Consider the following 23486-nt stretch of genomic DNA (forward strand, 5'->3'; position numbering starts at 1 on the left):
AATTGACACTTAAAGCCTGAAACTTAATGTAGAATGTGGAACTCCATAGCATCAGAGCGTATTAATATAAGGCAACTGGCAGTTGGAGCAGAGGGGGAGGGGGAGTAGAATGTCCCAGCCCACAGGCCAGATGTATCACACGCTGGTCATGCCCAGGCCCAGTTTAGCGAAGGGGTTGCATCAGAGCATGTTAATATAAGGAAACTGGCAGTTGGAACAGAGTTCTTTTCAGGTGGGGAGGGGGAGTAGAATGTCTAGCTCCTTAGCATCAGAGCATGTAAATATAATACTGTATATAAAATACTAATGATCTGATGGTCATTTTGAAAAATCTTTTCTTACCGAGCACCTAGAAGCCAAGAGGAACATACATGCCAAATTTCAAGTTTGTAGGCTTTACCGTTCTGGAGATTTCATGATGAGTGAGTGGTATTTGGCTTTTATATACTATATATAGAAAAGCACAGTCTAAAGGGCCATCTTTCTGATATCTTGTGAGTCATGTCATTTATGTGAATGATGCTCACTGTCACTCAGGCTTTAGTTACTTCCTGACAGGATTACTGCAATGTGCTTTATATGAGACCGTGCCTGAAAAACACTCAGAAACTTCAACTGGTACAAAATGTATCAGCAAATGCAGTTTTGGACACACGAAGTTTTCCTTGCCTTACATCTCTGACTACACCGACTCCCATGAATTTTTATTTATTTATTAAATGTATATGCCATCCATCTCACTACCCAAAGCGACTCTTTGGCATGTGTATGTTTCAGATGCAATTCAAAGTGCTGGTAATTACTTCGAAAGCCGGCATTGGACAGGTTATTAAATATTCTTGCACAAAAAAGAAAAATGAGTATCTGTAATTGTGCTACTATGACAACAAATCATAATTTCCCCACATTTTATGATCTCCTGTGGCTGCTGGGCATCAGTTTTCCATGTCCAGTTAAAGTCCTCTCTGTCTACATGTGGTCTGACCTCCAAGGTCCCTTCCTGCCCTATGATTCTAGTCTATTTTGGAATATTTCCACTAGGTGGCTTTTAAGTTTGCTTCCAGAATCATCTGATGGACTGATACTCCCAGAACTGTCAGGAATTTAGATCTGCCCTTTGTTTAAGAGGAGAGATTAAGTATGTAGGTCTTAATTTTTTGCAGCTGCCAGTCCTGTGCAGTGGTGGGATTCACCAGTTGTAACAACTGGCTCGCACTTCCGCGCATGCACATTACGATAGAAAGTTACCTTCTACTGAATCCAGAGTGAGTAAAACAGCTGTGGTTTGACAATCCCCTCTGCTGTGCCTATCAGCTGGGCTTAAAACAAAAGAAATATAGGTAGGTTATAATGGAGGGGCGGGAGGGCCCATCTGATCATGGGAGCAAACTGGTTCGCTCTCAGCTGATCATCAGAGCTACCGGTACCCCCAAACCGGTCAGAACCAGCTGAATCCCACCCCGGTCCTGTGGATTGAATAATAGAAAAAGGAGTGTTGAATGTCTTGATGGGGATTTGAAATACAATTGCATTAGATTGGGTTGTTTTCTATCTAGAGCAAGGCCTCTTCTATTCCCCATGGGTGCAGCAGGTAGAAGTACAAGTAGTTCTTCACTTACCACAATTGAGCCCAAAATCTCTGTTGTTAAATAAGGTATTTATTAAGCAAGTTTTGCCCCATTTTACCACCTTTCTTGCCACAGTTGTTAAGTGAATCACTGCAGTTCTTAAATTAGCAGCATGCTGCTTAAGCGAATCTGGATTCCCCATTGATTTTGCTTGTCAGGATGGTTGCAAAAGGGAATCACAGCAACCGTCCTAAGTACAAACCAGTTGCCAAGTATCTGAATTTTGATCCCATGATCATGGGAGGCTGCAAAGATCGTGAGTATGAAAAACGATCATAAGTCACTTTTTTCAGTGCCGTTGTAACTTTGAATGGTCACTAAGTGAACCGTTGTAAGTCACGGACTACCTGTGCTGTTTTGCTTTAGCTCTGATTAAGAACCATTTTTTTAAAGAATCCCTTACTACCGGAACATCAGCACAATACCTGTAAATTTGCCAAAACTGGCTAATAATTACAGCATGAGGAATATTTAAGTCAAGGATTATCTGTAGCGGGTGTGGTGAGGGGATTACCAGATGATGGCTGGGCTGGGATGTACGGTTGATTATTGAATATTTGACTGGTTAAATGGTGCTCAGATACAGAAAAAAGGGGTGGTATGGGCAGAGGTGGGTTTCACATAATTTTACCATCGGTTCGCCGCGCACTGAAAATGTGAGTGCGTGTGTGCTTTCCATGCATGCGCTCAGCCTTCTGTGCATGTGCTTTGCTCGTGCACGTGACTTGCACGCATGTGCGTGGCTAATACATGGCTAAAAAGGATGGCATTGAGTGAGCCAGGTGGGTGGTGGCGGGCCCACCCACAGATTGCCATTACCGGTTCTCCCAAACCACTCCGAACCAGCTGAATACCACTTAATGGGAATTAAGACTGATGGGAGAGAGAAGTCATACAGTTGTGATGTGTAAGGGAAGACAAAAAGGTGGTCCCCAATGTTTTTGTTATTTTATCTTACGACCACAATTGATCCCAAAATTTGGATTGCTAAGCAAGGCAATTAAGTAAGTGCTTTATTTCAGGATGTTTTTGCCACGGTGGTTAAGCGAATCACTGAAGTTGTTAAGTGAATCATGCAGTCATTAAGTGACTCTGGCTTCTCCCATTGACTTTTCCATTTTGGAAGCTGGCTGGCAAAGTGACAAATGGTGGCCATGGGGATGCTGCAATGGTCGTGAGAAAAACGATCCTAAGTCACTTTTTTCCAGTGTTGCTGTAACTTTGAACATTCACTAAATGAATGGTGGTTAAGTCGAGGACTACCTGTAGTGGAAATCTGGTGATAGGCTGTTCTTGGGGAATGAAGAGTCAGTGCTTGAAACCGATGTCACATTCCAGACTCCAGTGTTCAGCCCCCGATGTCAAATGTCTGTATCCTTGCTGGAGACTGTGAGTTTGGTTAATTAATTCATGACATGGTTTCCATTCATTTTGAGGCAGAACAGCAAAACCTTGCAATTTAACACAGCTAAGAAAAACTGCACTGAAGCACAGACATCGGAGTGGGGAGCAGAGTGACAAAATGTGTGTCGTGTCATCATGTAAACTTCGTTAACTTATAAAATTGCAGGTAGTTTTAAGACGCAAAAATGTATTTATTTATGTGTTACTATTTATTTATTAAGATTAGAAGATTAGAATTCTTTATTGGCCAAGTGTGATTGGACACACAAGGAATTTGTTTTTGGTGCATATGCTCTCAGTGTACATAAAAAGAAAAGATACATTCGTTAAGAATCATAATGATAGTCTTAGGATACAAATAAGCAATCAAATCATACTAGGAAACAATCAATATAAATCGTAAGGATACAGCAACAAGTTACAGTCATACAGTCATACGTGGGAGGAGATGGGTGTTAGGAACGATGACAAGATTAATAGTAATAATAATTAAATTTATATGCTGCCCATCTCTCCTATAAGGCAGCTTTGGGTGGCTAATTTATGCCATCACATCATCAAATGCATGTAACAATTTTTCCATCATGGTTAGTTGTGGATATCTTGTTTGCAATCAAGCAAGGAATCGAACTTATAGACTTCTTTACTTTTCTAAGCCTATTCCCCCAAAACTAACATTCCTCCCTTCAGAAAAATTTTCAAAGTTTTCATTTTGTTTCACCATGGTCCTAAGCATTAAAAAAAGACATTAGATGCGCTGTCTGCCATGAATAGTTTGTTAATCCCTAACCACTGATTTAGGTTTTGTATTGTCTAACTAGCTCCACCCTGCTGCTCCCATTTTAGCAAAAGGAGCCAAGAACATTTAAATTCTGCTCTCAACATTGCACGTATTCTGACTCTGGCTACCATTAATCATCTCAATGTAAGACTTGTATCCTAATTTTATCTTGCATTTCATAAGAACAAGCCTATCCTTTTTCAAAATTCTCTGAAGCATGTAGACATTTGCACAGATAGATATTTCAGATCTGGAAATAGGACATAATATCAGGTACTGCTAATAAAACTGAAACTGTAGAGATGTTTGCATAGCTTTGTTTGCTCACAATAGCCTGGGGATCCACTCTAGCTCTGAAGTCAAGCCACCTGTATACAGATTTTGACATTTCTGTAAATCCTTTCTTGAATCCAGCCACTTCTCAATGTTAAGGTGAATAGTTCAAGCCAAATGTATAAGAATATTTCACTTTTCATTCATAAAGGGAGACCTTTCCCTCCTGCCCTAGCACATTTTCAGAGAATATTTCTTCTCGCATATTTACAACTGAAATAATTCAAGAATTCAACAAGCCTCTCTTGTTCCGAGTCTTTAAACAATTGATATTTAGGAGTAAAACTTTGAAGCATTATTTAGCAACTGTTATTAAAAGTTGTTAACATACATTATCTTTCAGTATTTGTCCAATCCTGCTGACACTTGGGAGGGCCATATTAACACCTTACCTCACCTACCATCCTCCAGAAGTCCAGCTCATCCATCTAAACCAATGCGTCACGCGTTGGCCATGCCCATGCCATTTAGCGGGGAGAAGAGTCGCAATACGTCATGTGACACTGTCATGACATGAGTTTGATACCCCTGATCTAAACCATCCAGAGTGCCAGATGAGTCACAACTGTCTTACAATGGGGTACTCTGTAAGCAGTCAGTATCATTGTAGCTTCCTTCCTTCCCTCCTCCCTTCTCTATTGCCAGTCAGTTCTAAGAACCAGACTTATGACCAGTAAATAAAACTGTCTTCACTTTCTCTAAATTGTTGGCTTGATTGTAGAATACAAATGTTTAATATGGAATATAAACAAAGCAAATCCTCCTCAAAAGAGAAATACTTCATTATTTGAAAAAAATTATTTCCATTCTTCCATTGTGGGTTTCGAAGTGTCGATTATGATACATAGAAAGGCTGGAAAATTGTTGAACTGTGACTTCATCAAGTAGAGATTGTGGATGAGATGCTATTGATGTCTTCTCTCAGTACCTAGAGAACAACAGGCTTCAGCTAAACGTTGGCCAGATTGAGTGGATTTGGGTTTTGGAGCCTCCTCTATCTGGTGATTTATCTTTTTTGAATAGGATTGCACTGCTTGAAACAGATCCAGTACACACTCTTAGGGATTCTTCTGGACTCATGATGCCTGCTCAAAGAGCATATGGCAGCCATGGCCAGCAACGGATGGACACGCATTACTGGTAGTTGGAAAGTTCTTCAACAAAAAGGAAATCAAGTTCTAAGAAAACTTTACTTAAAAATTGGAACTATTTAGTCAATTAAATAAATCTGAAGAATTAAAAGACCAATCAATCAGCAAATGTTTTATTTTAAATGTAAGTATTGACAAAAGCAACAGTTAGGATATTATCATTGCAAATTTGCAAAAGGGATGTGGCGTCACTGACTGCAATAGGCGGGCATAGAAATTCAGTAAATAGATATATTATGCTCACCATAATTTACATCCCATCTTCAAACCAAAATAATCTAGAGATAAAGACTCCATGAATGAAATTTCAAGATTAATAACAATAATGTACAACAACACCCTCATCATTTGGGGTTTATTGTTCAACTTTCTTATAGCTCTCGATGTCCAGATGCTTTTGTCCCCATCTCAATGCTATTCAAACGTGAACTGCTTACCTTTGTTAGATCAGCCATAGTTGACTGCTATGACTGCTTTAAAGATTAATAGATTTATTACCTCATAAGGCTGGGGACGATGACAACGGTCATACAAAACTTCTCTGGGCAGAAAGTTAAACTTTTACTACAACAGTGCAGCAATGCCAAGCTTCTGGAAACTATTCCAATTCAAAGGCTATCAACCGGTCAACTATAAACAGGCCACTCGCATTTTTAACTCATCTCTTATCCCACTCTTAAGATGTAGCAGCCCACTATTAAAAAAACGAGGCTAAATTAATTATGGAGTAACGCATGTAACCATGCAGCAAAACCTCCTTTTTTAAAATTAAGGCTTTATTTTATTATATAAAATACAAAGAAGGTAAGAAAAAAGTAGGAAATTAAGGGAAGGAAAGGGAGCGGGGGAAAAGGGGGTGTGAGATACAAGGGGAAAGAGAAAAAGCAAGAAAAGGGGGCACTGACTTCCAACTCTTCTGAGCAGTGCACAAGATAAAACACACTCCAACCTCAGCTTTTTGCTTTTACCCATTTAATATATAACAGCAAAAACCTCCTTTTTAACCCATGTAGTCTGCCGGTGCAAACCGAAGCTGCCTAAATAATATTTTAAATCCATTGTATGTAAAAAAAAGAAAACAAAAGTCCAAAACTATTTGAGGACCGTCATCTATAAACGTTGGAAAGCACAGGGCGAACATATTTGGGTTGCAAAGGATGGGACGAGCCCCCCACCCCACCCCACCCCACCCCACCGCCAAGGCGGCAACCCAGAGATTGCAAAAAAAAAAAAAAAGCCAACGCTTGGCTGCAATATCGGCGTGTTCCGTAGTTTGCAATACGCGTACAGTTCCCACCACCCCAGCTGCAGACGCTCTCATATTTTGCTGGAAACCAGAGAAAAAGACGACCGAACCAGAACGCCCCCTCCCCTTCCCTCTCACATATTATCCTCCTGGCGCGCGACGGCCCCGCCCTCCCCGCCAACAGCCCCACCCACTTCTCCATCTCTCTTTCCCTCCTCTCCCAAAGCCGGGTGAGAGAGAGAGAGAGAGAGGCGGTGGGGGAGGAATTGGACTCTCCGCGAGTCCCAGACAGACGCGCCGAACGTCCAATGCGCGCGCGCGCTGCTTTCTCCTAGAGGAGGGGAGTATCCAGAAGCTGTGCCCAATGAGGCGGCGGCCGGAGCGGGACTTCCTTCAGGGATCCCGCTAGAAGGGAAAAAAAAAAAAGGCAGCCCGGCAGCGGAGGTGACACGTAAGTGCGGGGTTTGAATGGTGTCAAAAAGAAAAAAAAGCGAAGGCGGAGAGCCGGAGAAGAAAAGCTTCCTCTTTGGGGCAGTTTGGCAACAACACACACACAAGAAAAGTAACTTTAACCGGGAAAGGCGCTATTGGAAGAGTCCGGTTGCCTTGGTGGAAGAGACTCTCTCGCCTTCCACCCCATCCCCTGCCAAAGCGAGAGGGGCGCTGGGCAGAAGAGCCCCTCCAGTCCCGGGAGAAGGAACCGTCCCCCCTGCAGCAACGCTTGGCTGATGCTTCACCTTGAAATCCGGCAGAGGAATTGATGGAAGCAAAAGGACGAGCCTGCCTGGAGATGCCCCGTTTCTTCTGAACTTGCATCTTGCTGGGGACGACGCCTTCCTTTCGGATGCCCGCTTGAACCGACCCTCTCGGGAACCGACCCTCCCTGCAGGCAACGCCTGATCTCGGTCTCCTAGGAACCTGCAGCTCTTTGCAAAGCTGGCTTGCTATGACCTTGAATCCCTGGCAGGGGTTGTAATAAGCTGGTTAAAGTTTGCACCGGGGGCCTATGGCAGCAGCCCTGCCAGGACCTCCTCGTCCCTGAGGTCTCTTCCTTGGTTCATGTTGTGATGCTGAGGCTGCTGAAGTCCTAGGTGGACATCGACTTGGATTCCCCACCTCCAAGGTTGGGACTATGGGAAACGGGATGTGTTCCCGAAAACAGAAGCGGATCCTGCAGTCTCTCTTGCTCCTCACCGTGGTGTTTGGCTTCATCTATGGGGTGATGCTGTACTACGAGTTGCAGAACCAGCTGAGGAAGGCTGAAGCTGTGGCCCTCAAGTATCAACAGCATCAAGAGTCCCTCTCGGCACAGTTGCAAGGTAAAGTTTGCCTTCGATTCCTCCTACCTTGGAGAGTTCCTTTGGAAGCTCCACCTGTTTCTCACCTGGTGACTTGGGCCATGGTTCCCATTGCACCATACAGAGGCTTCACTCACCATACTTTGCTGACATGCCTTTGGTTAACCCAAAGCCAAATGTGCTTAGTGTGCTATGAGAACTTACTCCTTTGAGTTTTTGGGTCCTGGCAGGTGTGATATTCTAGTGAGATTGGTGACGCCAGTGTTGAAATTAACAACAACAACAACAACAAAAAAAAAAAAACTATGCACAAACAATTTTTTTTTTAAAAAAATGATTTATATGCCGCCCTTCTCCGGAGACTCAGGGCGGCTTACAATGCGTTAAGCAATAGCCTTCATACTTTTGTATATTTATACAAAGTCAATTTATTGCCCCCACAAACTGGGTCCTCAATTTACCTACCTTAGAAAGGATGGAAGGCTAAGTCAACCTTGAGCCTGGTGAGATTCGAACTTACAGTAATTGCAGACAGCTGGTGTTAATCACAATGCTATCAGTCTGTTGAGCCACCAAGCCACCCAATTCTTGGTTGGGTGTGCACAAAGTCTATTGGTTTACAAATTAGTTTTTTTTTTGCCAAGTTCTAATTTGTTACTCTTTAACATTAGTAGAGTTGTTGGCGTAGTGAAATTCCATGTAGCAAACTGTATCTAATAGCCTTTGATAGACATAATTCAGAAGTCAGGTCAATCTTTTGAAGTGTTCACTGTGTTCTTAGTTCAACTTGAAAATGAGATGGAATCAGTAACATCTGGAAATCTAGATTCTCTTTTAGAATCATCTTGAGAACTGTCATATCTTACAATAGACAAGTCCTTAAATTATCTCTGTATTGTGTAAGAATTGCTATTGATTAGCACTAATTAGCTAACGTAGTTTCTTTAATAGGTAAAAGACGCTTTCAAGTTGAGTTTGACTTCTTGAAACTATATTCATGCAGTATTCTGGACACATAATAGGAATACTTTGCAACTGCTTTCTTATTTTTACTTTATAGTCCAGCCAACCGCTCAAAAAATTGCTAAGCTATTTCCTATTCAAGTGTCTTGTAGCGCCAAGCAGTGTTGAAAAAGCATACCTTTTCTGATCAGTCAAGGCAGACTAGGTGCTGCCATCTGCTGAAGAATTGTTATAATTAAATGATGCCAAAATGCTTAATTGATAGAGGACAACATCTTTGTTGCTGAATATTCTCTTCTTATGAAATATACATCTATATATTGCAGTCTTTAGTGCTCTCAGAGCTTGGTTGTTTGCTTGCAAGCGTTTCATTATCCAAGTAGATACCATTACCAGTGTACAGGTAGTCCTTGAGTTATGACTACAACTGAGCCCAACATTTATGTTGCTAAGTGAAACATTTCTTAAATGAGTTTGCCCCATTTTACAACTTTTCTTGCCACAGTTGTTGAGTGAATCATTGCATTTGTTAAATTACTAACATGGTTGTTAAGTGAATCTGGATTCCCCATTGACTTTTCTTGTTGGAAGCTGATCACATGACCCCGGGACACTGCAGCCATCATAAATATGAACCAGTTACCAAGCATCTGAATTTTGATTATTTGACGATAGGGATGCTGCAATGGTCTTAAGTGTGAAAAATTATCATGTCACACTTTTCCGAGCTGTTGTAACTTTGAATGGTCACTAAATGAACTATTTTAAGTCAAAGACTACCTGTATTCTCTCTCTCCCTCTTCTGCTCTCCCTATACTTTCTGGATAATACAGATTTCTCAGGGACACAAAAGTTAGTGATCTTGGAACTAGCATGCTGTAAAAAAAATGTAGAAGCTAAAATTTGCAGAAAAATGTTTAAGAGGATCCTCAGAAGAAATTGAATATATAAAATTATATTTGGTCAAAATCAACAGTCAAATAATGTGGGAAACAGATCAGTTTGTTTCTCATGTCATCCATTCTGTTAAATTTAACTTTATTTTTAAATTTATTTGATCCTTGCTATTGTGATTTGTGAATAATGAATTGTGGTTTGATACGTTGTAGAAATCTACCCAGTTGTAATTCATTCAATAAAAAGGTAAAGTAGGTCCTGTGGATTTTACTCCGCTAGTCATTGCTGACTATAGGGGGCTATACTCATCTCCATTTCAAGGCCATTGACCCAGTGCTGTCTGAAGACATTTCCGTGGTCATGTGGCCAGCATGACATCACGGAGCGCTGTTACCTTCCCACTGGAGTAGTATATATTTATCTACTTGGGTTTGAGTGCTTTTAAACTGCTAGGTTGGCAAATTCATTCAATAAGTACAATTAAAACCAAACCTGGGTTTATCATGTTTTCTGAATCCAGTCTGTGTAAATGCCCTATATTGAAGAGAAGTAGCATTTTGATGAGAGTTGGATTGTTTTAAACTAAGGAATCTTGTTTCTCTGAAACCAGATGTGCCAAAGCTGAAGTCAGATGTGCAAAAAGTAGGGGCTTTTAAATAACTTCAGAGATTGGGAGGGGGGGTTTACTAACCATCCCTTTCTCCTTTGTTTTATTGTTATGATGACCCTGGACAGGCATTAGATATGGGAGTTTAGCAACTAGCTGCTGGGTGGCTTTATGGGCAATCTTAAGTTTGATGATTGATCTGTCTATCTGTCTATCTGTCTATCTATCTATCTATCTATCTATCTATCTATCTATCTATCTATCTAATTTGGAGGCTGCCCAACTTGAGAATTACATAGGGTGACCTATAATTCAAATTTACAGCTCTATTTCTTGATAGTACTTGGAACCTGCCCCAATTGCAAGAATTTCTGGGTAGCATACCATAGCAAAAAGGAATTAAAAAAGAAAAAGAAAAACTTAACAATAATACTCCAATCAAAAACAGAAGGAAATGTTTTTAATCAGCTAGGGCTCATTGAAATAAATGGATTAAATTGTTTTGGACTGTCGACAAGGGGGAGGTGACACATACTTTTGGGGACTACAATAGAAAAAGCTTGCCACATTGTCTACACTCTATGCACCTCACGAGGCCTTCTCTAGATTATTGAACCAGACCAGCAATCCAAGTCTGACAAGACTACACCTGATACTGCCCAGTGCTGCACTACAAAAGGCTTTAAAAGTAGTGACCCATTGATTTGATCCTGGAAATGTACAAGCAACTAATGAAGCAACTTCAATATAGGTGTTATTTTACCTTGCAAGGATTAGTCTAGCAATAATCTGTCACATTTTGTACCAGCTGTAGCTTCCAGGTAATCTCCAAAGGTAGGCCCAAGTAGAATCTATTGCAGTAGACCAACTGAGTGATCAAGTTGTGAGTTACTGACATTTGCATAATATTTTGCACTAGGGATTAATAACATATTCCTCTTCAGATTTTGTTAATCTCCAATTTTCCTCTATTCTGGCTTGCGTGTTTAAACCACGTGAGGGTTATTGCTCCAAATATTTGCAGACTGGATCCATTATACATAGCTGCCCAAAAATAAGGCTTGTTAAATTGAATCAGATATGTGAATAAACATGCATATATTTTTAGATGTATAATACATTATTATTATTATTATTATTATTATTATTATTATTATTATTATTATTATTATTATTTAATTTGATTTATATGCCGCCCTTCTCCGGAGACTCAGGGCGGCTTACAATGTGCTAAGCAAATAGCCTTCATCCTTTTGTATATTTATACAAAGTCAGCTTATTGCCCCCACAACTGGGTCCTCAATTTACCTACCTTAGAAAGGATGGAAGGCTGAGTCAACCTTGAGCCTGGCGAGATTCGAACCTGCAGTAATTGCAGGCAGCTGGTCTTGATAACAGGGTGCTTTAAACCACTGTACTACCAAGGCTCCTGCATCATTATTGCATCATTACTTTAGAATTTATGAGATTACGAGTTCCAATTAATGAAATAAATACATGTTTTATAAATGTGAATCATCAGATATTTAGCCATTTAAAAAGAGGTATATTGAAATAAGATTTCATCCAGATTTCCTGAAGTATTTAAGACAAGTCAATCTGCTGGGGAAAAATATGGTTCTAGTGATCAATTTTGCTTGCTGGCTAATGACATGATGCTATAATGAAAGATTGTTAATCTCTAATGCGTTTGTGAGAATTAATGTTCCATAAAGCAATGTTGAGAAGTGGAATCTAAAAGCATAATTACACTGGAATTTTGGAATTGGGATATTGGAATTTCCATTTAGTACTGACATAATGGATATAAACATTGATATCCCATCTCGTGAAAATCAATTGTGTTGGAGATGAATATTGGAAATGCATTTTTGAAGGTCACAACATACAGTAATTAATATTGTTAAAGCATTAATTATTAGAGCCATATTAGTAACTATAGTAATTTTCAGCCTTTATATGGCATACAGTTGTTTTTCCAAAAACATTGCATTCAGAATCTTAATTAATTTAGTTATTAGTAGATCTGAAAATTATTACATCAGTTTCTATTGCAATCCAGTTAAAAAATTAATCCATGAGTTTTCAATTTTTTTTAATGTAACCATCCATAGACATACATGCTTCATAAGAATGATGTTTTCTGACTTAGTTCTGACAACCTGATTGTGTAGATTGGCAGTAGGGCACGGGCAACATTCCTATGTCACATCTGCAAGACCTTAGAATTAAACAAACATAATTTTAAAATTACTAGAATTCCATGAGATAATAATGTAGGTCATTTTGTCTTTCTTAGACAAGCTCTTGCTTAAGACAAGTATGGTAAAAGAATTTTGTATGCTACTGCACTCAATCTCTAAAATGAGATCATCAACATCTTAAAGATTTTGGGTGAATTCTTTTGGAGAGTCGATGTTTTCATAAAAAGGACACAAGTAAAGTCCACAGAGTAGGGGCACACTCACAGAGCAAGGTCCAGGTTTCCAAGTCTAAGCAAGCTAATCTGGTTAAGCAAGTCCACAAAGCAGAGTCCAGACACACAACAAATGGTAGTCCTCAGGGCAAAGACAGAGCAAAGACAAGGCAAGAGGCAGTCCTAAAGGCAAAGCAAAGGGCCAAAAGCAGTCCTTGCAAAAGGCAAGGTCCAAGACAAAAGACCGAAAGCACTCCTCAAGGCTAGGCAAAGCAAGAGGCGAAAAACAGTCTTCAAAGCAAGGCAAGGCAAAAGGCACGAGTCAAAGCCGGGGTAGTGTCAGCCAAAACAAACCATTGTTCCTGGCAAAGACTAACTCTCCATGGCTTCTCCTTAAGTCACTCCACTCCAGGTGTTCCTTGTGAGGAGGAGTGGGGCAAGTAGACTTGCAGCCCTTCTCTGAGCTTGTCTACACTCCGCTCTCTGTACCCCTCGGATGGAGTGGATGAGGCAGCTGTTCCTCATCAGAGGAGATCTGTTGTCTATCAGCACCACTTCCTGTCATCAGCTGATCCTCCCCTGTGTCTGTGCAGGCAGACAGCTCTTCATCCGGTCCACCACCTCCCCCCAATGCCTGAGGGGCCTGGGACAGCATCGTCCTCAGCTACTGGCCTCTCCAAACATGCCAAGGGAGATGTACCATGCCTGCTAGATGGTCCCGTTTCCAACTCCTCCTCCGAACCAGGCTCTGATGGGGCAATGAGAAAAGATGCTGAAATTATATTTGGGAGCGTAGAAGATATATGCCCGTTCTTTGAGTGGTTGTTCTTTGTTCAAGCATATGTCTAAGAATGTATGAAATATACTATTAATAAATAATTATTATATATTTTACATAGGTGTGTACTATATACTAGAATACAATATATACTGTATTCCCACACCCCAGGTTGAAACATGCTAGGATTATTGAAAACTGGCAGACCTGTACAAGCCAACTACTGTGCCCCAAGTGATGAAACAGATATTTTGGCTAGAAACCGACAATGTGGCAGATGGACCACTCTGGCAGCTTGGCATGTTTGTTGAACGTATTTGGAGAGCAGTTGCCGAGTACGAACATCCTGTCCCCATACAAGGTTAGAATTCAACGTGTCAGCTTGCTTCTACCGATTTGTTCTTGGCAATCTGGAAAACTACCAGTCCTTTCTCCTGGTTTTTTTTTTTTTTTCCCTAGTTACAGGAAACTTCGGCAAGTTGCTATTTTTGGAGCCAACGGTGGTATTTTCATAGCAAAATAAGCGCACAGGGCCATTGCACCATAGTGGTCGGTCAAGAGGAAAAAGATCATGGATCACAGAGCAGTTTATTTGAATAGGTATTCATGAGATAATCCGTTAATACGTAATCTGAATACATTGGGTAAAGTCTCATCCAAGCTCTGTTGAATCTTCTGTTCAGACAAATAGGAGGCTAAAATTCTGGGAAGGGAGGTGTGTGTGAGTATGTGTGGATCACTTTTCCAACTATGCTTCAATGTGTTTATGGTAGGGAAAAGACCCACCAACACCCACTGTTTGAGATTATGACTTGTGCTCCAATTCAAGAATTCTGTCTTCGACTTTCTGTTGACAAAAAGTCATACAGATGTCTTTCATTTGCAAATGATCAAAGAATGTTGCAGTCATCAGGTGATGAATAATGAGCATTGTATAGTCCTCTTGCAATTCTCTGTGTTTCCTTTTGGGTTGGTTAGCGCTCTTTGTCTCTTTTGTTCACATTAATAAGTTGAGGATAAATAGGATTGTGGAGCAGGGAGAGGAGGCAGCAGGAATGTTTTAAGCACAAACGTCTGTTCTGGATGACAGCACAAAAACCAAGGCTGTATTCTGCTATACCCGCGGAAAGCTCAGTAGGAGAGGAATGCTATCTACCATTGAGAAAACTTGGGTTACAATGAATTAGATTCTTTTTTTCAGTTTGGGGTCACACTAAAATAATAACCAGTTATGTGTGTACTAATATATAGGTTTATTTTTAGAAGCGTCAGGGACTATTGTTAATGGTTGGCTGTTGTGTATTTGTACAGCTGCTTCCTAGTTAGAATTTCTGGGTCTTAGTTCATTCATAGTGCTAAATCATGAATGGTTTTTTGACTCTGGCTTGTTAAAATGACCACGCCATTCAGTTCACAATACAGCTAGTTTTCAACTTATGACCACAATTGGAACCAGATTTTCCATAGGCAAGAAAGTTGTTTAGTGAATCATTTCCAGCTTCCCCCAATGACTTCGCTTGTCTGAAGTCACCTGGGAAGGTCACAAATGGTGATCACATGACCCCAGGACACTGCAAACATTGTAAATATATGCCAGGTGGCCAGCACCCCAAATTTTAATCACATGACTATGGGGAAATATGATGGTTATAAGTGTGAGGACCAGTCAAATCTTTTTTCAGTGCTGTTATAACTTCAAATGGTTGCTTAATGAATGATTGTAAATTGAGAATCATCTGTAACCTTATGCTATTTTATGAATGATAGTATAGGTCAGGGGTGACAAACTCAAGGCCCGTGGGCCAAATCCGGCCCGCAATGTGGTTGGATCCAGCCCGCGGGACTATCCTGGTCTACCCAATGCAAAGAGGAAAGACCCGGCCAGCATGGCTTCGGCCCGGTCTACCCAATGCAAAGAGGAAACATGCCAGCAGTTTGGGGAGTGGCGTCAAGCTGGCCACGCCCACCCAGTCGGCCATGCCCACCTGGCCCCCCAAAATCAACCACAGCCCTGATGTGGCCCTCAATGAAATTGAGTTTGACACCCCTGATGTAGGTAGTCCTGTTCATGTACACTCTTAAAGGAAGGGTAATGGCTTGGAGATGTTCCTCAGGCATGGGTTCTTGGGATCCGGATATGGCCCCAATGCAGAGGTTCCTTTTTCTTAAAATTGTGATATTGATAAATATTTACTTCTTAAATTGTGTCATTCTTCAAGCCAGAGATGTTCTCAAGGCGGTGTTGGGGGAAGCTTTAAAAGAAATCAAGAGGGTAGTCTTAATTGTCCAATCAAAGCCTTGCCTCTTTTTATATATATACACACTGTGTGTAAAAAAGGGGGTGAATTGTCAGTCCCATAGAAATGACCACTATCTTGATTTTCTAAAAATCTCCCTGCAAATACTGCCGTTTCAAACTATCTTTTAAAATTTGAAATGTTCCAGACTAATAGTCGAAATAGAGAGGCAGAAATAAGCAAATATCATAAAAGAAAGGAATAACATTCACATAAATTGCACCATATTGTATTTTTTTTCACTGGTGGAATGTGTGTGACCTCCCAAAGTTTGGCAATTTGCACACCTGGCATGGTTAATTGATTGCTGTTTCAGTTTATATATCCTTCCAAAACTTTCAACGTCCAAGAAAGTTGAATTTTCTTATTGTTTTTAAAGAGGAATATTTAAGCACTATATATAATAACATACCTCTGAAAGTAGAGACAGGATGCAGATTTGTTATTCCCACGATCACTGACCAATATGTTCTGTATACACAGACATCTTCCATTCCACAGTTTCTGAAATATGTATAGCTATTTGTAAGAGCTTGACTTGGGATTGTTTTTAATGGCATTTTCGCCTCCCAAAAATGTATATACTTTCTCTAATTATAGAGCATGTTTTGCCTGCAGAAGGGTAAATAGTATTTCTTCTTGTTTATGTCTTACCAAGACGTGAGTACATTATTAGAGAAGAACTGAAAAGGTATGATGCCATGCCCAATTTTTGCAGACTTCAGTGGAATTAAGATAATAGCTGTTAAGCATATATAATTCCATGCAAGATTGTGATTAAAAAAGGCCTCTCTATAAATAGTTACGTTTTTTTCCAGTCTGGTTTTACCACTTGTTCTTTTGTGAAATGGATACTGATGTAATTTTGGAGCACTGGAATGTTAGCTCAGCACGCTACACGGTTTTAAATAGGAAACACTCCTATTTAAGTCCTTGGTCTTGAGGAAGAATTTTAAAAAATGCCTGCCCAGACTAGCTAAAATAAATATGATAGCATGTAAGGTCTAGACAATTACCACACCATGTTTCAAATAAAATCAGTCAGCTAGTATTAGACTGGAGTTAACGTCTACCTAAAAATAAGACTGAAGGAAAGTTGGAAGTTGTCTTTAAGTCTGTGTCTCAAAACAGAAACATTTATAAATAATTTTTTTGTTTTGTGAATCAGCATCCTAAAATTATACTGTGATGTCCTTTAATGTTTTTCAATTTCTGTTTGTTGCATCTGAAAGTCTCCAACAGTAAATTAATCTTTTGCATTGTATTAGACAAATTCTTTTGTCTAATGTATTTGTACCGGGGTGAAATGCTCCCGGTTCGGACTGGATCACCTGATCCGGTACCGATGGCGGTGGGTGGTTCGGAGAACCAGTAGCAAAAATCCCTGCCTCCCCCCCACCATGCCCAGCTGAGCCGCACGATCATCAGAGGCTTTTTTTTTTCTTTTAAAAGCATTTTTTCTACAACCTCTTCCGACTTTGCTTTTAAAAGTAAAAAAAAAAGTTTCTGATTATCGCACGGCTCAGCTGGGATTGTCAGAGGCTTTTCAAATCATTTTTTTCTGTAACCTCTTAGCCAAAGAGGTGGTAAAAAAATGCTTTGAAAAGTCTCTGACAATCCCAGCTGAGTTGTCTGATCGGCAGAGAGGTATTTTTTAAAAAGCCTCTCTGATGATCCCAGCTGAGTTGCCTGATCGGCAGAGGCTTTTCAAAGCATTAGAAAAAATGCTTTGAAAAGTTAAAAAAAAAAAAAAGTTGGCTACGCCCACAGAACCGGTAGTAACAAATTTTACATTTCACCCCTGATTTGTACTAATGCCTAATAGTCTGTCTGCAGTAGACTTGATCGTGAAAGGTTGACTTAAAGTTTGATGTGTACAATCCAACAGTACGTCCAGAAAATAGCTTAACATCATAAATAAATTTTTAAAAGGCTATGTGTACTTAACAATAGTAACTTAACAGGAGTAACTTATTTATTTTATTTTTTTCAATTTACATCTTATGTTTTTGATTAAGCAAGTACTAATGGAGTTAAGAAGAGTTAAAACATATATTAACATTAATCCTCTCTAGCTATACAGTCATCTCTAAGATTCTTTCTGAGCAGCATGGAGTGAAACCGCTGACAAGGCCTGACTTAAAGAGATGTACAATGCAGAGAAGGTGGTGCAATTGATGTCGAAAGTCCAAGTCTCACTGTTTCTTGCCTTTACGATCAAGATACCCTGCAGAAAAGAACACATTTTGGAATTAGGACTAGAAATAACAGGCATAAGCTCAACTGATACCTGGTGACTTAAATATGAGAAACCTATTAACAGCCAGAACTGTATTTATTTATTGGTTCGATTTATATGCTGCCCTTTTCCGGAGACTCAGGGCGGCTTACATGTCGTTAAGCAATAGCCTTCATACTTTTGTATATACCTGCTTAGTAGGGCTTTCGGGGCCCCCCAAACGGTGTTCTTTTTTATACAAAGTCAGCTTATTGCCCCCACAAACCGGGTCTTCATTTTACCTACCTTCGAAAGGATGGAAGGATGAGTCAACCTTGAGCCTGGTGAGATTTGAACTTGCAGTAATTGCAGGCAGCTGGTGTTATCTTAACAGTGCTTTAGTCTGCTGCGCCACCAAGGCTCTTTATGGAAGTCTACTTATGGAAGGTGTGCTCTGAAAATGTTTAAGAAGATGCTGGACAACCATCTTTCATGTATGGTTGAAATGGTTTTCTAGCACTTTACAGAGTATTGGACTAAGGTGATCTTTTCTTTCTTTCTTTTTTTTTTACTGATTCTACAATCAGTGGAAAGTTATCGCTCACAGAAGACCCAAACCCTACAGAAGAGACAAGTAGTTATTTATTGACTGTGTAATAAGCACTAACTGCCACCACAAGCATGACTAATTACAAAACATTCAATTCCAACAGAGCAAATTGTTGAGATTACTCCCTGATGTGTCTTATAGCACAGGAATGACATTTTCATTTGCTTTATTGTTTACAAGAATATGTTAAATCAGACATCAAAAGCAATGTGTCTGCTCTATGGACTATGGAATAAAGAAAGGCAGATGCTATACACTTGAATCGGTTTCAAATGATTTCACAGCAAATTGGGAAAATAGAGAAGAAACAGAGGGATACCAATACTTTTGGATGCATCTGTATATTGTGTAGATGTGTTATATCAGAAACAAGCCATAATTTAAAGCCAGGGATTGATTCTGTAATGGATATTGCTACCAGATTTGGGATGCAACAATCAACACAACTATGAAGTGGCAGCAAAAGCTTTCAGAGAAATCTGAATCTAGAGTTGCTTGGATATTTGCAGCTCATGTTTAGTAACCCTCATCTTGGAAGTTGACATGAAACAGCTGCTATAAATAGGATTTTCCTATTTCCGGATGGCTGCTAAAAGGAATGAAACTAGGAGTAAAACGTCAAGTTACAATGACACAAACTGAAGAGTTGATTCTTCTAGCTCTACCCTCTGTTAGTGATCCTTACAAAAGATCCTAGAGCATGGGGGAAGTACCAGAGGACTGGAAAAGTGTCGTTGTGGTCCAATTTTCCAAAAATGGGGGAAAAGAATGCAACCAGGAACTACAGACCAATCAGCTTGACATCAATACATGGGAAAATCCTAGAAAAGATAATTTCTTGAAAACTCCTGATGTGCAAGTAACTAAAATAAACGCCATTACACTGAATGTTCTCCCAAGAGAAGATGAAATTTGTCCAACAGTTTTTAAGATGAGGCTTGTACTGATAGTCTTTTCATAATCTAATCCCGTGATGGTGAGCCTATGGCACGCGTGCCAGAGGTGGCATGCAGAGCCCTCTCTGCTGGCATGCATGCCATCGCCCCAGGTCAGATCTCCATGGTGTTTCTTTTGTCAGCTTCTGTTTCTCTACAAACGACGAAACAGAAGCTTACAAAAGAAAAAGATCTTACTTCTTGCTGCACTGCCGGTGTTGGAATGCCCCGCCTCTTGCCAGCCAGCTGGTTTTCGGGTCTCTGCTGTGCATGCGCACGCATATCTGTGCATGCACATGTCCGCATATGTCTATGCATGCACACCTTGCAGTTTGGGCATGCACCTGTGCGCAGTTTGGGCACTCGGTGTCTAAAAGGTTGCCATCACTGGTCTAATCCCACATATCTCCATTGAAATGAACTGGGAAGTTATAATTAACTTTGGCTTTTTTGCTTTTTTCTTTTCTTCACAGGAGCAGAGCAAAGTGGGAATAAATATGTGGTAATGTCTTGAGCTTACTGTGCTGCTTATTTTTAAAAGCCAGAATTTAATGAATTTAGGCAGTCAGAACTGACATTTAAGCCTTCAGTAGGATGCTATTTTAATAGTGCTGAACAGAAAATATCCTTTAAAAAAAGAGTCTATGAGTTTTCTTAATTAAAGAGAATCTCTTTTTGACATTTGTTTCAAAGAAAAAAAAAAAACTTTGCTAAAATTCTCCTAGAAGGATTGTGGTATTCTTATGCTTGGTTTAATGAAAAAGTAGCCACGGTGCCAAATATGAATATCCTATCTCTTCAGAAACCTATAGACATAGGCATTCTACCGGAAAAACATGAGGCATTCTACCGGAAAAATATGATAAAAAGGTTACATATCTGGTCTTGCATATATTAACCGCAACTAGAATTGTATTTGCACAGCAATGGAAAAATGATGAGATTCTGTCTGAGAGGAATGTAATTAAGAAAATATTAGAATGTGCAGAAATGGATAGATTAATGCTCACTATTAAGGATAAAGAAGAAACTGATTATTTTTTGATATGGTACATATTCTATTAATGGCTAGACAATAGAAACAGAAGTTAGAAAGGAGGTTATAAAGAGGAAATGTTAATGTGGAGAGTTGTTAAAGAAGATGATGTTAAGTATTGTAACTATATTATTATATTATTAATATTATGGTGATGAATACTAAAACAAATTGTTTTACGACTTCGTCGTAGCCGATACTAACCCTCTGACCCCCAAACCCTTCCCTTTCCGTTCCCCAATTCTCATCTTCTCATTGGCCGTCTTCCAAGTCAGTCTCCCCAACTTCTGACCTCACCCCACAGGAATGTTCCCCCCTCCCATCCCATCTCCTAGGGGTTATTATCTACAGAGAAAATAAGTAGGGGAAAAGTCAAGCCTCATCTTTTTATGGCAGCATCAGAATGCTGACACAAATATGTGGATTATGATTGTTTAAAATTAACTGTATCCAGATCACACACTGGGTGTGTGTTTGATGGAAATTGAATGTTATATAAATAAAACAAATAAAACATAAAGAAAAGAAAAGAAAAGAAAAGAAAAGAAAAGAAAAGAAAAGAAAAGAAAAGAAAAGAAAAGAAAAGAAAAGAAAAGAAACCTATAACCACAGTAAATTTCCATATTTCAGTTAAATGTGGGGAAGTAGTGGTGAGCAACTTGTTCTTATTCTTTGGGAAGTGTAGGTTGTTAGTGTAATGCTTTGGAGTAATGGCAAATAGAAAATTAAGAAACAAGTCTTTAAGTATCTTCCCATTTCCGTTAAAAAACACTAAAAGAATTTCATAGAAACTCTCAATTGCGTGGGACAAAAAAACTTTTTCCGTTTGAGAAGACTTTTGAACAATTCTCCACCAATCTCTACCCTCTAATGGGAAAAGTACCACACTCCATGGCTAGATTTTGTCTTTTTAAACTTGAATTCAGGGCTTCAGAAGATCAAGTAAATGTGCTTTTCAGCTCTTTATTATTTTAAACATTTAAGTTAAATTGAAAAGTGAAAAGTTGATGTTTTCACATGTCATTTATTATTGTGATTAATTTTTTTAAAATTTTATTTTGATTTATATGCCGCCCTTCTCCGGAGACTCAGGGTGGCCTACAAGGCGTTAAGCAATAGCCTTCATACTTTTGTATATTTTATACAAAGTCAGCTTATTGCCCACACAAACCGGGTCCTCATTTTACCTACCTTAGAAAGGATGGAAGGCTGAGTCAACCTTAAGCCTGGTGAGAATTGAACTCGCAGTAATTGCAGGCAGCTGGAAGCTAAATACTACCTTTAACAGTAGCATTAATCTGCTGCGCCACTCAGGCTCTTGCTTAATTTTGCTTAATTTAGCAAAAACACTTCATATGACGATTTGAATCATAGATGAGATAGGGAGAGAGAGAGAGACAGAGAGGTCAATAGAAAAATGGATAGGGAGGTGAATAGGTAGGTGGATAGATAGGTGGATAAGTGATAGATAGCTGACAGACAGGATAGATAGATAGATAGATAGATAGATAGATAGATAGATAGATAGATAGATAGATTTCGTAGAAAGAAGTATTAGGTCTGCCAATCAAGCTGCTTGATTTTCTTTGCTTTTATCTGTTCCAAAATAGAAACAGATGGGAACCAATATTTGTCCTGAATGTCATTAACTTTTATCACCAAAGGAACAAATTGATAGCTTTAACTAGTCGTGGTCTTAAGGGCTGGTAGTGTTTTTTTTTTTTTTGCTTCCCCCTTTATCTTGCAATAAAACCCGCATTCCGGCTGTAACCGTTTTTAGATAGCAGCAACCACATCTTTCTTGAGGTTTTGTCTTTGTCACTAATCTTTTGCAAAGAAGGCCTGAGCCAAGAAACAATAGCAGCAGCAGAGGTTGATTCATTATTATATCACATGGGAAAGTAGGTTATCAACATTTTGGTGCTTATATCAGTCTGACCCATCAGATCTTGCAGAGATCTTGCTACGGGTACCCTTGGCCAGTGATTTACATTTGGTGAGTGTCAGGAGACATGCCTTCTCTGCTGTGACGTCCACTTTATGGAACATCCTTCCCCCTGAAATTAGATTGGCCCCATCCCTTTTGACATTCTGTAAAATCCTCAAGACCAGGATATGTGACCAGGCCTAGGAGTTCGAGACCTGGCTTGATGACTGCACTGTTGAGGAGGGCATTTCTTATTCTTCCTCCATTTTCATGGTATTTTGTATTTTGTATTTATTTATAGATTTATTATTTATATATTTATTACCAGGGTTTTTTAGATATTTGTATTCACTGTTCTTATATTTTTAAACTATCGTCGTGCACTGTCCAGAATCACAATGATGATAAATAAAGAAAACATTAAAAAAAAACACTTTTGTGTCTCGCTGGAAAAGATGTATTTCAGAACTGATTGCCAACCTATAAAATATAGATCTAGACATACTTCTAAAATACACTTGCTAAGGTAAAGTCAACCAATCAATCCTACTTTATTGGTCTAAAGATGTTCTTTCAATGCTACAAACTCCTAGAAACCTTGTACCTTGGAATAAGTCAACAAAACCTACTTGGACTCCATTTTCTTGAAAGCAGTGGACGAGGGCTTAATCAGAGCTAAATTAAAACCTGTTTGCTTCAGGGTTATTTGATAGTGATAAATCTTATTACATCATATTTGTGTTCAGTGTTTGCCAGATTGTTTTCAACCTGTTCACTTCAGGGTCAGTAGGTAATGATAAATCTTATTAGATCATATTTGTGCTCAATGTTTGCCAGTTTGTTTTCCTTGGAAAGGTGACAAACAGGGTAGGAGTTTTTACACCCACACCCACACCCACACAAACACAAACACAAACACAAATACAAACACACAAACACACAAAATCAACCCATACTGAAT

General features: G+C 39.5%; 1 protein-coding gene across 3 annotated transcripts in view; it reads left to right on the forward strand.

Moving 5' to 3' along the window:
- Positions 1–6807: 6807 nt before the first annotated feature.
- The window catches only part of GOLIM4 (golgi integral membrane protein 4), a 79913-nt gene continuing 63234 nt past the window's right edge, over positions 6808–23486 (forward strand). For all 3 annotated transcript variants that reach the window (XM_070945993.1, XM_070945995.1, XM_070945996.1), the window contains exon 1: positions 6808–7862. In XM_070945993.1, the coding sequence (XP_070802094.1) occupies positions 7676–7862 (187 nt within the window). In that variant the 5' untranslated portion in view covers positions 6808–7675. The remainder of the gene's footprint in view (positions 7863–23486) is intronic.

The sequence above is a fragment of the Pituophis catenifer genome, unplaced genomic scaffold, assembly GCF_029215685.1.
Source record: "Pituophis catenifer annectens isolate HBS135680 unplaced genomic scaffold, rPitCat1.0.hap2 SCAF_6, whole genome shotgun sequence".
Classification (NCBI taxonomy): domain Eukaryota; kingdom Metazoa; phylum Chordata; class Lepidosauria; order Squamata; family Colubridae; genus Pituophis; species Pituophis catenifer.